The sequence below is a fragment of the Tyto alba genome, unplaced genomic scaffold (assembly GCF_018691265.1).
Source record: "Tyto alba isolate M040663 unplaced genomic scaffold, T.alba_DEE_v4.0 Super-Scaffold_20000042, whole genome shotgun sequence".
Taxonomy (NCBI): Eukaryota; Metazoa; Chordata; class Aves; order Strigiformes; family Tytonidae; genus Tyto; species Tyto alba.
This window is the reverse complement of record NW_024881293.1, coordinates 3,461,794-3,475,959: the sequence shown is the minus strand read 5'-3', so window position 1 is coordinate 3,475,959 and position 14,166 is coordinate 3,461,794. Positions and strand designations below refer to the sequence as shown.

Sequence of the window (14,166 nt, the reverse complement as noted above, 5' to 3'; positions counted from 1 at the left end):
CGGCTGCTACCCCACCCCGCCCCGCCTTTGTCTGCGTCCTTTGTTTGCCCCGCTCCCTGCCCAGGGCTGGGCTGAGACCGCTCCTGCCACCAGCCCCGCGGGAACGCGCCCTCTGCGCTCCCGCATCCCTCCTCCTCCGCCCTCGCACCCGGCGCCCCTTGCATCCCCCCCCCACCCCCAGCACCCTCCTCACCCCTCCCTCCCCCGCCCAGCACCCCCCGAGCCCCTCCCAGCCCCACCTCCCCCCCGCACCATGCACCCCAGTCCCCCGGGATTCCCGGCGTCCCCAGTTTCTCTCCACATTCCCCCACTGCCTTCCCCCCTGTCTCCTCCTCCTCCTCGTCTTCCTCCTCCTCCTCCTCTCGGGTTTGAACACCCCCCCTGCCCCCCCGGCAGACCTGCCTCCCCTCCCGCTGCACGCACAGCCGCTGCCCTGCCCTGCCTGCCGGGCTCAGCCCACACCGAGGAGCTGCGGACAGGTAGGCAGCGCTGCCCATCGCGCTCACCTCGCACCCAGCCCGGGGCTACACGCTCCACCGAGCCGATTGCCCTTTTGCTTTCGCCGGGATTGGGGAGGAGCGGGGACGGGGAACCTTCCCACTTTCGGAGACAAAGGCCGGGGGGTGACGGGGATCCCCCCCTCCAGGCTGCTGCCGCCGCCGGGGCGCCCTCGGTGCGCGGGTGCCGGCGGCATCGCTCGGTGGCGGGAGCCGAGCACCGAGCTTGGCCGATGCCGGTGCGCCGTGCCTCCAGCCGTGCCTCCAGCCGTGCCTCCAGCCGTGCCTCCAGCCGTGCCTATTGTCAGCCGTGCCGGGGAGCGGGCTCCAGGCTCTGCCCTCAGTGCGATGTGCAGCGCCGTGCACCTTGCGGGGCTGTGCAGAGCCCCACCACCCCTACTACAAGTCCCTGCTACTTCAGGGGCTACTGCAAGGTCCCTCCGAGGCGGCTCTCCCTTCCCTGGGAGCAAAGTCGCCTCGGACGGAGGCACTGACCCTCTGGCAGGTGGCTGCTGAGCCCCGCATGGACCCCAGGGGTACAGCCTGGCTCTGAGCTCCTGGAAAAAGTGGCCGAGGGGTGAGGAAAGCTTTTTCCACCGAGTCATTGTGTTTGCAGAGCCATGCACCGAGCCCCTGAGCACCCATGCTCTGCTCTTCCTCTGTTGATAAAAGTGAGATCTCGTTTCTGAATTAAATCAATTTGGCATCAGTTAATTGCTTATTACAGCTAGTAATTCATCATGTAGGATTTAAGTGACATTTATCCAATTCACACCTGAAGTCTTCTGTCAGCCAGAGGGTTTAATGGAAATGGGTTTGTATTCCCATCTCCTTTCCCTTGCAGAAGGAGGCATTAATCCTACACGTTTTGGTTCAAAGTGAGAATGACATGCAAGGAAAAATGTTGAAAGCGCAGTCTAACTGTTCTGCCAGGCAGGACGCATCCACTTCTCCCCCCAGTGAAGATCAGGCTAAATCTGCCCCCATTCTTCCCTGTCACACTGGTGGGTGCTTTCCAGCTGGGTGAGCAATGACCTTTGCTATTGATTGTGTCTCATTTGTCACTAGGCATTGTGCCTTAAACTGGAGAGTTTTCTCTGCTGTGCTGACAGCAAGTGACTATATCTTGGATGCTAATCTCAGACTCATTGCTATTTTAATCTCATTATTGGGCAGAGTACACTCTGATAGCAGGTCGCCTATGATGGCTGTGTCAGCCACTCTGTGAAGCCCTGGAGGGAAGCAGAGCAGAGGGTACTGGATATTCATTCATGTGCCCCTCTTCCCTTTCAATACAGTGACTTGCTGGGCTGCTCTGTCCCTGGAGGATGTTGGTGCTGCACCCTCCTTGCTTGGGCACTGACGCTGAGAGCAGCGAAGCTCTCTGTGCAGGTCAGGGTAGGCACAGGAGAAAGGCTGGCATGGCTGTGGCTGAAGGTGAGAGGCATGTGGCGACTTGGAGGCTTTGCAAGGTGTCCCGTGTTCATCAGAGCCAAGGTGATGGAGCTTAGCAGGGACTTAGCGACGAGTACAAAACTGCCAAGCCTGGGCTGCAGGAGAAGGTATTTCCTGGGTTGTGCTGTGTGAGCACACCACTTCTGTCCTCAGCTGTTAGGAGGGCAGCGCACAGTCTGTCAGCCAGAGGCGACCGGTGAGGGGAAGGGATTGCCTGGGCCAATGGGTCAGCGAAAAGAGTCCCACTTCCAGCCCTTCAACTAATGTTGAGTGAGTCACATTTCAGGTGGTCACTGAATGTGAGTTGCCTCAGGGACATGCTTTGTGGAGGCACAGGGACAGCTACAACAACTATTCAACCCACTGCAAGCCTCAACCTCTATGTCCTGCCTCTTGTGCCACTAGTGCAATTAGTGTATTAGTGAATTTGGCCCTTTGTACAGTAGAGTGCTCTTTGGTGATGACAGAAAGTGAGAGAAAACAACACGAGCAAAGGAAAGCAGATATTTCAAAGGATGGGTGTGGGATTCAAGTAGCCTAGCCTAAACACCTGCAGGGGGGAAATCTCTCATGCCAAAACCAGTCATGAGGGACAAGGAGACTGTGGAGTCAGATAATATGAAAGGCAAGGTCAAGAGGAAATGTGGTGATGGATAAAGGAAACCTAAGATAGGAGTGCAGCTCTGAAGAGGGACCCAAAAGGACTAGAGATATGTGAGCAGGGAACACTGCTGCTCTGTCATCCCAAGGATGTCTGGGCCACCAGCAAAAGAAATTCTTTACAAAGAGAGTGTACAAGAAATGTTGGAGAGAAGGAAAATGTTACTACTTTTGCCCTGGGGAAGAAAAGAAAAGAGTGCATATAAGATTACCTGTCTACTTTTGGGGCCCCTGGAAAGCTGGGAGAGAGCCTTTTGAAATGGGAAGATCTGTTGGCAGATTGTTTATGAAGCTTCCCAGCATTTGCCTCCAGAAACAGAAAAACAGATGGAAAGAGACCCAGCAGGGAAGTAAAATCTCATTTATCTGCACAATGCCATCCTCCTGGCTCCAGCCAGCTCTCTGCGTGTCAGCTACCATCGAGCCTCCCCTGTCCATTCTGCTCCAGGCCTTCCCAAGCCCATCCATCACCCTATGGCTTCTTTTTTACAGGGAGCCTGGCACACGAAGCTGGGTTTATTGTCTATCATCCCTGCCACACATGCACATGCACACAACACCCATGCACATACACTTTGTCTATAGCTGCATCTTGAGATTGTCTGGAGTCCAGGAAATCTTTACACACGCCTACCGAAGTCTGAGCTTATCAGAGCCAAAGAGAAATCTGGCCCAGTGTACGTGCTTGGGGTCTAGCTTGGTTCAGCCCTTGAGGCAGACAAATGGCATCATTTGTAGTCTGGGGTGATAAAGGGTCTTGCTATTCTCTATTTCTCAGTTCAAGAATTTTGTTCCTCTTGGCTGTGACATGAAGAACATAGGTGAAAAGTTAAAGCTAGAACTGTCAGGTATCATGTTTTAAGTGAGATATATGAATGAACGTAGATGATCTGATGTTCCCGCTTTGTCAAATACAAACTAAATGTGGCAGGGTCAGTTTTAGAGCCTATTTCAGAGCCAAGGTGACATAACTGTATTTAGAGGGGGAAAACATGTCTGAGTTTCTGTGTACCTACGGGTCCCTGGCTGCCTTTCAGGATTACAAGCAGAGAGCAGAGTTACAGTAACAACAATTGCATCAGTGAGTCCAGAGACAGAGACTACCCTCAGGGAAAGTTACCCAAGGTTCAAAAAACCCTCTAATTTCCCTTATGGGATTGTGACCATCCACTACTAACCCAAAATGGATCAGAAATAGTGGCTGAGAGACAGCGCTGCAACTCGCTCATCAGCCCTGAGCCTACACCCTGGATAGTTCTGAAGCCTTATCTTTGCTTTACACATTTTCTTATTAGTAGGCAGATTTGCTACCTCAAGAGGCAGGTGATTTATAATCCTGAGGGTATATAAAGGAAGTGCAAGGCATTGGGGAGAGTAAGGAGGATGTGGGTCTGGTGTTGTGAAGAACTACAGGGGCACCTTAACTTGGCAAGTACTTCAGCTATTTCCTTTATTAATATACAAACCCTAAGAAGAAAATGAATTCTGGACTTGTTATAACATGTGTGTTTGTTTTAGAGCAATTTAGGAAAGGCATCTTACAAGGCCAGACTTCTTTCTGCCTCATATATGTCTTGGGGCAGAATTTCACCCTTAGCAGAAAAGGTGCATCAGCACTGTGAGAACGCCGCTGTCACCTACATCAAGAAGCCTGGGGCTAGCACAGTTGTCTTTTGTGGACTGTGGTCTTCACAGAGGGTGAAGTTTACTTTGGTGCTCAGCCATTGAGGAACCTGAGTACTGAGGAGGACTAGGGATGCCGTTGTGTTATCGGCCATTTGGAAGTGTACATTTTATGGCTTCTGCACGGTAATTAAAATAAAGGAGGTAGGAAGAGGTTTCTAAAGTTAAAGATAGATCAAGGCATAGAAACAAGTGGTTAAGAGAAGGCTGGGACTTCTGTACCTCTAGCACAGCAGTATTGCATTAACCCAAGGTATCAAAACTTGTCCATGCACTCTTTTGATTTGACAAACGGCTCAGATCTTCCCTGATGACAGTGCAGTACAGGTATTTATCTGTGTTATTAGTGCAAGATTCCCAGTGGCACAGCATGTTAGCCTGCCCTCCCAGCCAGTGCAGAGATGAGGCAACCCATGTGCTCTAGCTGCACTTTCATCCTGTGTCATGCCACCAAGACAGCTGGGCAGCTTAAATAAATGCCCCCAACACTTTGAAGCAGACCTTCTGTTTAACTGCCCTGCAGCGTTTAGCTGCTTTCTAGCTCCTGCTGAAAACCAGAATCTGCAGTTAATGTGTCTGTCAGGTTCACCATCAAAGGGCCCATGTCTGTGTGAGTGAGATTGGAGACACCTGCCTTGCATTCTCTTTGCACTTGTTCTCTCCTCTTGGTATTCTGCCTACAGATGAAAAAGTAAGATGCTGTTTCTAGCTCTTTGAGTTGTTCTGAGTGATGCCTTGATCCAGCTGATTTGCTCTGGTTCTTAAAGAGAAAATCGTAGGAAAAAACAAAGACTGTGTATGCAGAGGCTGGGGTTTGCTTGGTTGCTATTTGTTCCCTTGATTTTGAAGCAGTACTTCAAGTGCTTTGTTAACAGACTTAGCTGCTGGTCTGGATTTCCTTTGTCCCAGATAGCTGCCAATAAAATACTATTTCATAGTGTTACGCCTTCAGCAAATGAGCTACCATGCACCTCCTAAATCAGTCCTCAAATAGCAGTTTGTTGTCCTTTGTGGCCAGTAGAAAGACCTGCTTTTCAGACACTGTGTTAAATAGAAGGCCTCTGTGCTGCCTTCCTCTTTCCAGGGTAAACATTTGCTCCCAGGCTCTGAACAGTAACAGAGATGAATCCTGGAAAGGCAGAATTAGCTGGTGAATGAGTGAGAAGGCTTTTCAGCTAAGAGGATGAAGACATCTCCCTCTATACTCCCCAGATGATCTATGAGGCTGGGGCTGCTGTGGTGGCAGAGGTTTCACTGACTCAAAACACTCCACATCTGTCTCACAGGTTGAAAGAAAAGAGGAAAGGAAGAACCAAGGCTATTCTTGGGGTGTCTCCTGTCAGCTCCACAAAAAGGCACTGAGGTTGACCTCAGAGGATGTTACCTGCTGCCCTTCACAGGTGACAATGGCTGATCAAACAGAAAAGCACCTGGAGGAGGGAGTAGAAGCCGTTGTAATTATGCAGCAAAGTGGTTCACCTGGTGAACAGGCAAATGGAAATCAGGTGCAACTGGGGGCTGGGGCGCAGGAAAGATGGGGAGGAGGTTGAATGAAGAGCTGTGGCTTTGTGACAGTATTTCTTCAATAGGCCTGGTTTTCTGATAGTCAGTGTCATAGGGGACTCTGGCCTTAAGTATGCCTTCGTGCTGCCCAGCTTGAGAGGGACACTCTGAGAAAGCTACCCCAAAGTGAAAGGCAGCACTGGAAATGCTGAAAACCCTTTTCCCCCTTTTGTGGTAAAGGACAGGGGAGAATGACCTAATTGGAGAACTGTCTGACTTGTGCAATGTCCCAAAGCCATGTCTCATAACACAAACACAGGGATGAAGGGAGACCCTAAAAATATTACAGTGAAGCAGAATGAATGAGAATAGCCTGCACCCATTGTGCTCAGGGACTCAGTCTCAGTGTTCTTTGGACTGAAATTGCCCTCCCAGTGACAGCCTCACCTGGTGGGGTGAGGTGAAGTGACCCGTGGCAGGGTCAAGCAGAGAAAGTGGGACAAGCTAGAGCAAACTCAGCCTGCCCTCCTGCCCTTTCATCTTTAGACCAGCATCCTCTGCTCTGCTGACAGCAGATTTGTATCTCTGCTACACTTCGAGGTATCAGCACAAAATTTCCAGTGTTTTGTCTTCCCTTGATGAATTTCAGCCACCCTGCAGCAGTATGCGCATGTCTCAGTTTTGAGCTGCTCAGGACTGTTGCTGGTCCTTCGAGGCCACCATCTGCCTTCAGTTCTGTTCATCTTGACATCTTCATTGCAGGGAAACCAGCTGTGAGGAGGGGCCAGTGCCAGCCAGGTCCAGGATGCCAACCTGGCAGCAAACAGCCCTAGCCAGACAGCTGGTGCTGTGTAGGCTGAGGAGCTGTGGCCCGCAGGAGCCAGCCTCCCCAGCCCCTCAGATGGTGGGCGGTGAATGGGAGGGTAGGGGGGCTAGTCAGGAATCAAAGAGAAATGTCCGACTGATTGATGGCCCTCATTTGCACATGAAACTGGGACCTCTCAGCCCTGCAGGCCCTGCACGTGTGTCTCAGCTGCTGTAACCAGGGCTGAGAAATGAGGAGGTAACCAAAGAGGGAAAAAAATCACTTCCAGCTCTGGATACCATAACTGTTTTCATCTAAGTGTCCTAGGTCTGAATCTTGCTTGCCTTTCAGTTCCTAGAAGTTGGTTGCTTAATTTTTCTTCTTTTTTTTTTTTTTTTTTTTAATTGCAGGTGAGGCAGAGCACCCAAGATTATGGCAACTTCTTCCACTTACTCTCTTTTCCTTTTCCTGTATGTGCTGGTTCTTTCTGACATCAGTCTTGCAGTTTCCCTGGACCCTGGCACAAAGCTCAAAAATGTCCCAGAGAACAACAACCATCTTCAAAACCAAGAGATGTGGCTGCAGCAGCCCAGAAGCGGGCACCACCACAAGCATGGCTTGGCTAAGAAGGAGAGGGTCCCTGCCATGCCTTCTAGAGGGCGGCTGGCTGGGGAAGAAGCCCTCAGAATGGGTAGTGGAGCTCCAGGTGTGGAAGAGCTGGCGGCAGAGGGACAGCCAGCAGCCCTGAAACAGAATAAGGATGTGTTCCTGGGTTTTGAGCTCCCATATCCTGAGAGGGAGAACCAGTCCCCTGGGTCTGAGAGAGGAAAGAAGCAGAACCGAGAGCATCGGCGACACAGCCGCAGGGACAGGCTGAAACACCACAGAGGTATTTGAGCTTCAAGGGAAGCTGAAGCTGTTGGGTCACTTGAAATGAGTGTCACTTGTGTGAGGGCAAGAAGATGCAGCTGTTGTTGAGCCACGGTGGGTGTGTGGAGGGTGTGGGATGTGTGCCTGCTCTGGGGAGAAATCTGCCAAACAAAAGAGGCACAAGAAAAAAGGGGAACTCCAGAACCAGAGGTTTTTACTGCTGGCTCCAATTTTGTGAAAATGACCTTGTTTATCTTACAGGGGGAGATCTGAAAGTTCCCAGGACTTGAGGGGTTGTTTTGGGGTGGCCAGCTTTGTTTTTTTTCTTTTTTAAGAAAATGGTTCAATTTATGAACAAACGTCCAATCCATGCTCAATCTCTCTCCTGACTTCAAAACATGACCAGAACTAGAAATAATACAAAACCCCTACTTCACTTGAAGATCTGTTTCTTCTCATCAGAGCTTGTACTCTTCTGTATTTATGCTGAACTACAAAAAATATAACTTTTGCATACGTGAAATCGCACTACTTTAATATGTTGCTTGTTTCCGACTGTGACTGCTTTCCTTCTCAGGTCAAGTTGTGGGGGTGTGTCTCTGTGGTATGGTATGCTCAGTGTGGTAAATCTTTACTTCCATTAAAGCCAGGCATTGTGTCAATCTACACTATCTGACAAGCTGGGTGTCAGTATCCCTGAGTTCCAGCTATCAGTCCTCCCTATGTCAGCAGGAAGAGCTCTATTGTTTTCTTAGGGGACTGACTAAACTCATGTTAAGCAATATAGACGAGTATGCAACAAAGCTGGTTTGAAGCAATATTTGCAGACTACAAAACAGGCCTTGTTTCTCTGATTTAACTTAAGGTCTATATTTAAATTAACACTTAAGAAAATCAGGGATCAGACCATGAAGATATTCTTATTTCAAGTTAGGTAGGTCCTGACTTGAGCTAAATTGAAGTAACCCACTACTAAAAGCAAGTAAGAATGTGTTCACAGGCATTTGCAGCAGCTTAAATAATTAGTTTAAAAAGGGCTAAACAGGTACATTTTGTACGCTTGAGACCAGAAGAAGAAATCCTTTGCTGCTTAAGCAAGAGATAGACAGATCTTCAAGGAAGTGTGATTACGTATGACTTAAGTGTGTAAAAGTCAAGATGCATATACTCTACATGATGTATCACTTTAATAGCATGTGACTGTTTTACATTCTTCTAAACAGAAGCTCAGCGTGGTAGAACACTAGCCAGTGGCTGGATGAAATCTGAATTCCTTTGACTCAAATCTATGGCACATGGAGAGAAAAGGGATGAGAAAGCTAATACTGCTGTACCTGTTGCCCTCTGCAGGGAAGACTCCTGATGCTGGGCCAAGCTCCCTGTACAAGAAACCTGAAAGCTTTGAAGAACAGTTTCAAAACCTCCAGGCAGAGGAAGCTACAAGTCTGACTCCCACCATGCTTCTCATCACTGCCCTGGAGCTAGCTGTTTCCACAGAAGAGCCTCCTGTTCTTCCAGCCACATCACCACGGTCACAGGTAAAGAGACAGCTGGTAACTGCACTGTAACTCTGATGCAGACAGAAATCTCCTGCAGATAAGGTCCAGGCTCTTTTTTTTTTTTTTTCCAGGTAGAGGTAAATTCTTGCTTAACACTAAAGCCCTCCCTCAAAAGCAGCTCTCTGTCTTGGAGACATTTAAACACCTCTTTTTCATAAACACTTCCTTTAGTTGCTTCTCTTCTCTGCCCTACCTCTCCTTTGGCTAGCCATCTTCATCATCTTCAAGGACCAGAGAGGCAGTAGGACCACTTGGCTGGAGAGGCACCATGTTCTAATGCTCCTTGCTCGCCTTTTGTCCTCACATTGAAGCAGTGAAAATGTCCCTCTTGGCTTCATCTGCATCAAGGGAAAGCTCTTCCCTTTTGAAAATGAGATGCCAAGAATCCCCAGTGGACAAGATGGGTGGAGGCCGGGGGGGGGAACTCATAAAGCTTTTTAAGGTCTAAAAGCACCAGGAAAATTTACAGACTTCAGTGTCACTACAGAAGTGTAATCCGTTGTTTCTTTGTTTTTTTGTGGTTTGCAGGCCCGCCTCAGGCAAGATGGGGATGTGATGCCCACCCTAGATATGGCACTCTTTGACTGGACAGATTATGAGGATCTCAAACCAGAAATGTGGCCATCTGCTAAAAAGAAAGGTGATAAACCCGCTTGTCCTTTTTTCCCAGAAGTAATTTATTCTGCAAGGCTTGTCCCATGGTTAGTGTTCACAGATGTGCTGCTGAAGGATGTGAGATTATAGTGGTGGGGCAAGAGAGAAAAAGCATAATGCTGATTGTGTTTTGTGCTCAGTTTCAAAATGTTTCTCATTTTGGATACATAGTTTGAGGGCAGAGGAAAAATGATAGATGGGGGGTTGAGAAATAGGGAGGAGATTAGACTATGAAGGTTTAGAATTCAAACTCTTGAAGTTTGAGGCTGTTTTTACCCTGGAACAATATAGTCCTGAAAATAAAAACACAAGCATGAAATTTTCTATCAGCATCTATTTTTTTTCCCATAGAAAAACGCCGCAGTAAGAGCCCCAATGGTGGAAACGAAACTGTGACGGCTGAAGGAGAGCCATGTGATCATCACCTTGACTGCCTCCCAGGTCAGGATCAGCTTGGTAGAGTTGTTTCTCCAAACATGAGATTGTTTGGAATCCAGCTCAGGTTTCTAATACTGATAGAAAGTGGTATGCAGAGGGAAAGGCAGAGGCTCTCTAGGTGTGTTGTGGAAACAGATGATGTTTGTACCATGAAGCTGTCATGGGTGTCAGTAGTCCTACATGGGAAGGGGATAAATCAGTTGTGCTAACCCTTGTTCCTGTGCTGCAGGCTCTTGCTGCGACTTGCGTGAACACCTCTGCAAACCACACAATCGAGGCCTTAACAACAAATGTTATGATGACTGTATGTGCACTGAAGGTGAGTTCAGATCTTTGCTTTCCACCTTCCAGCGGGCTTCATAGTTGGCTGTGTTGACTCAGAATAGCAGTTTGTACATGAAAATAGGAGCAAAGCTCTGCTGCTCTTAGCCTTTCCCTGTCACTGACTCACAATGTGACAGTTGAGCCTTCTAGGATATCTTGTTTTCCCAATTGAAAACAAAAAGCCTGATATCAACAAATGTAACAGAAAAAGCCACAATATATTAACACTTCAATGGTGCTTTCAAGTATCACAGGTTATAAAAACAGAGTACTATTCTTGGGTGACCTTATACTTACTATGGCTTTCCTGAGTTAATTTCAACTGAACTTGTACCAATTTAGTAGGTGTGGGCAGGACACAGACTTGATTCTTAAAACTATTTCTGAAGAATCCACAGCAGCTCTTAATAGACAGTTGCATTATGAAGATGCTGAAAGGCACTCTTCTAGTCTGAACATGTTCAGGATCAGCTCCGGGCACTGGGTTGTATCTGCCAGAACAAAACTCTGGTTGCCAAGTTTTGAGACCTGTGTTAGGTACCTAGTGACTTTGACTAGGTCATTCACTTACTTTTTACCCAGTTAAACAGACTGCTTTCCTGGAGTTGCAATGTTAAATGATAGTCTTCACCTTGAGTGTGTTGTTTAGCACTTGAAGGTACTCATCAGAGACGATGTTCTGATAGAATAGCCTAGAAAAATGCATCTGCAAGCCTAATGAGGGCTGCCCCTGGCCTTGCTTTATATTTAAGCTAGTTATAAGTTGAGGCCAAATGTGCATCCTCTGTAGCATTAAAAAGATCCCCAGAGATGTAGGGTCCAGATAAGATAGACAAGACACTTAGATAAGAGCAGAGCTCTAATCTTGTGTGCTCTCCTTCTGGGAGGCCAGACTGCCCTGGGGGGATTGGTAATGAGGGGCAGAAACCCAACTTCAAGGTAGCGGGGCTCAATATAGCCTAGGGACATACACTCCAAAAGGCTGCTCAGTGACCTGTGACATCGGCTGGGTCTCCTGTGTACAAGTACTCAAGGACAGTTTATGGGCTGTCTCATTATAAAAGCTATAAATCCTCAGCCTCCCCCGCTCTGAGGTGCTGACTGTTGCTATCTGCTGCCTGCTGTGGAAGTAAAAAGAGTTGCAGTTTCTAGGATGATCAAATCAGCTCCCACCAACCCCAAGGACCAGATCCTGGGCTACTGAAAATCAGGGCTTTTAGAAGAATTATTTACACATAGGCTGTACCTTGTCTGGCCCAACTAGCTCTGCATTCTGCTGTAACAAAGTCAAGACAGTAGACAACAAAGATAAATCTTAGTGCCTAAAACTGATGAGTTACCCTGACCAGAGGCTCCTATTGCTTTCCACTGCCATGGGAGAGTACGTACTCATGTTTTTTTACAAATAAAATGCTTTTTTTTCCACCTCAGTATTCACCAATGCTATATCAGATAGCCTCCTTCAGACCCTGCACTTCGAGCATCCGAGACAGAGAAACTGAAGGAGATCAGCCGTGAGCTTTGGATCAGACCTCCCAGTAATAACACTTCAAAGTTTCTTGCCTTCCCTCCTGAAGCTTCAGAGAAATAAATAGCAAGGGGAGCTCCCTAGCATTGCTGCTGCACATTAAGTCTATAGTAATTTCCCAATGGAGAGATCACTTAGACAGTAATGGGAAATAATAGGGGGAAACCAAGCAAGGCTTCCATAAAATCACTGGAAACAATCAGGATAATTCATTGGTATTTCAAGAAGCCAGTGAAACCTTCTGCCTGAGCCAATGAATCCCAAACCAGAGCAGTGAGCCAAACAGAGCAGCAGGGCCCAGAAAGCAATATGCCCTGCCCATGTGAGGCATTTCTCTGTCACCTCATTTGACACAGCCCAAGCTTCCCAGCCCTGGGACTGTCCCCACTGCAGCAGGCTCTGTTAGGAACTGAGGCCAAGAACTAATTCTTTGATGTAACTGCTGTAGTGAGCCCTGGTCCCTCCTGCTCACTTATGCATGTCTTTTCCATAGGGCTACGCTGTTACGCCAAATTCCACCGGAACCGAAGAGTGACCCGGAGGAAAGGGCGCTGCGTGGAGCCTGAATCAGCCAACGGAGAGCAGGGATCATTCATTAATGTTTAGGAGGGTGGGACTCTGCCTGTATGGTCAGGAGCTGGGGGTCACACTGTTTATACCTAGCAATGGGATTTAGAGGAAGAAGTCAAGCAAATGACTGAAGATGCAGGCTTTGAACATGCCAGGTTCCAACAAGACTGAAGCTCATATTAATTATAAATAGAGTGACCTCAGCCTTTTCCATACCAGGACTGCATTCCCCCTCCCTTCTTCCAGCACATTCCTGCCATTGAGCTGGGTCCCCTCTCCCAGTTAGTAAGAGATGATCATGACTACCATTCCGATAGTCCTGACACAGAAAGGCTCTGCAGTTTCATCTCCTCCTCTCAACAGAGGCAAGATATAAAGATACTTGGGTCAGGGGTTATGAGCTTAAACTTTACCCCTTCACTATTGCTTGAGAAGAAACGTAGATCCTCCTTAAGGGTTAGAGGTTCCTAGAGGATAGGAAGCTTGTAGCCTCCAGGCCAAATCAAGGTTGGGAAATGGATCCGCAGGAAGCTGCCTGCCTGGGTGAGAGGGAACCCTCTGATAGAGCTCTTGCTCTCTCCCTCATTCACTGCTACAGATATTTCCTAACTGTTACACACTACCACTTCCTACCTGTCTTCTTTGGGACCACCCAGTCCCACTCCTTCGTTCGTTCCTTCCTTCCTTCCTTCAAACCACCTGGTTTCTGCAAGGATGTGGCAAGATATCCCAGCCTGCAGCTCTCACTCATTTAGTTATCCTGACAAGTCTGTTATTTTTAATGATTATTTTTAGAAGCTTTCTGGGGAAGTGATAGTTTTCCTAGTGAGCCAAAAATAAAGTTTTTGGTAACAGGAGATAGGGACAGACTGTTCCATTGTAGTAAATCCTGTGATATGTTGCATGTGTGTTTCCATATGTAAATAAAGATATGATAGATATCCTTTGTGCAACTCCTCTGCTTCTTTAACTACACCTTATGATGTGGCAGGATCCAGAAAGGGAGCTGGCCAGCAGGTAGCAATGATGACTTCAGGTAATCGCATAGAGTAATTGTGCCACTTGGTAGAATAATTTCTCTACCAAATTGGAGATTCAAGCTTCCCTGTATCCTCACTCAAATTGCAGCTAACAGTCAGTTTCTGCCTAGTGTAGCCACCCAGATGTTTAAAACTTCTTTATAGTACTAGTTAGTTACTGACTGCAGTGCTATATCAGAGCAACACAGGCTACCTGTGTTAAACAGGAATACTGTGAGTTGGTAAAGATGTTATTTTCTACTGCTAACACCCCAATACCCTGGCTTCTGGTGAGAGACAACGCTGAAGCCTTTTATATTCAAGAACCTGGAGATGTACAGCACTTTTTGTAGGAATAGAGGTATTAATTCTGGTGCTGTGGTCAGAATCTTTTTTAGGCTGCTTCCCTAAACCCTCCTGTGCTCCATTCAGGTACCCAAATCTCCATTTTGCGCTCCTATTTCTATTATAGTGTCACTCTGCACTGTGTATTCACTCAAATGCTGCTAGCACAATAGTTTATGCCTCTAATATGATGAGTACCCAGTCATGACTACAGAGATACACTATGAATATAGTGTTAGTTCTGACCCGCATACAC

The 14,166-nt window shown here is 47.7% G+C and overlaps 1 protein-coding gene across 3 annotated transcripts; it reads left to right on the top strand.

Annotated features, from left to right (window-relative positions):
• The first annotated feature begins 314 nt into the window (after nucleotides 1–314).
• On the top strand, nucleotides 315–13,487 carry DRAXIN (dorsal inhibitory axon guidance protein). Of its 3 annotated transcripts, XM_042794264.1 has the most exons (8): nucleotides 317–479; nucleotides 5,582–5,695; nucleotides 7,014–7,492; nucleotides 8,824–9,011; nucleotides 9,561–9,672; nucleotides 10,038–10,127; nucleotides 10,354–10,443; nucleotides 12,470–13,487. In XM_042794264.1, the coding sequence occupies exons 3-8, from the start codon at nucleotides 7,036–7,038 to the stop codon at nucleotides 12,580–12,582; spliced, it is 1,050 nt and encodes a 349-aa protein (XP_042650198.1). In that variant the 5' UTR covers nucleotides 317–479; nucleotides 5,582–5,695; nucleotides 7,014–7,035; the 3' UTR covers nucleotides 12,583–13,487. The 3 variants fall into 3 exon arrangements, with proteins under 3 accessions (XP_042650199.1, XP_042650198.1, XP_042650197.1); XM_042794265.1 differs by lacking the exons at nucleotides 5,582–5,695; nucleotides 12,470–13,487 and adding an exon at nucleotides 11,880–12,419 and having other exon boundaries at nucleotides 315–479; XM_042794263.1 differs by lacking the exon at nucleotides 5,582–5,695 and having other exon boundaries at nucleotides 318–479.
• The last annotated feature ends 679 nt before the right edge of the window (nucleotides 13,488–14,166 follow it).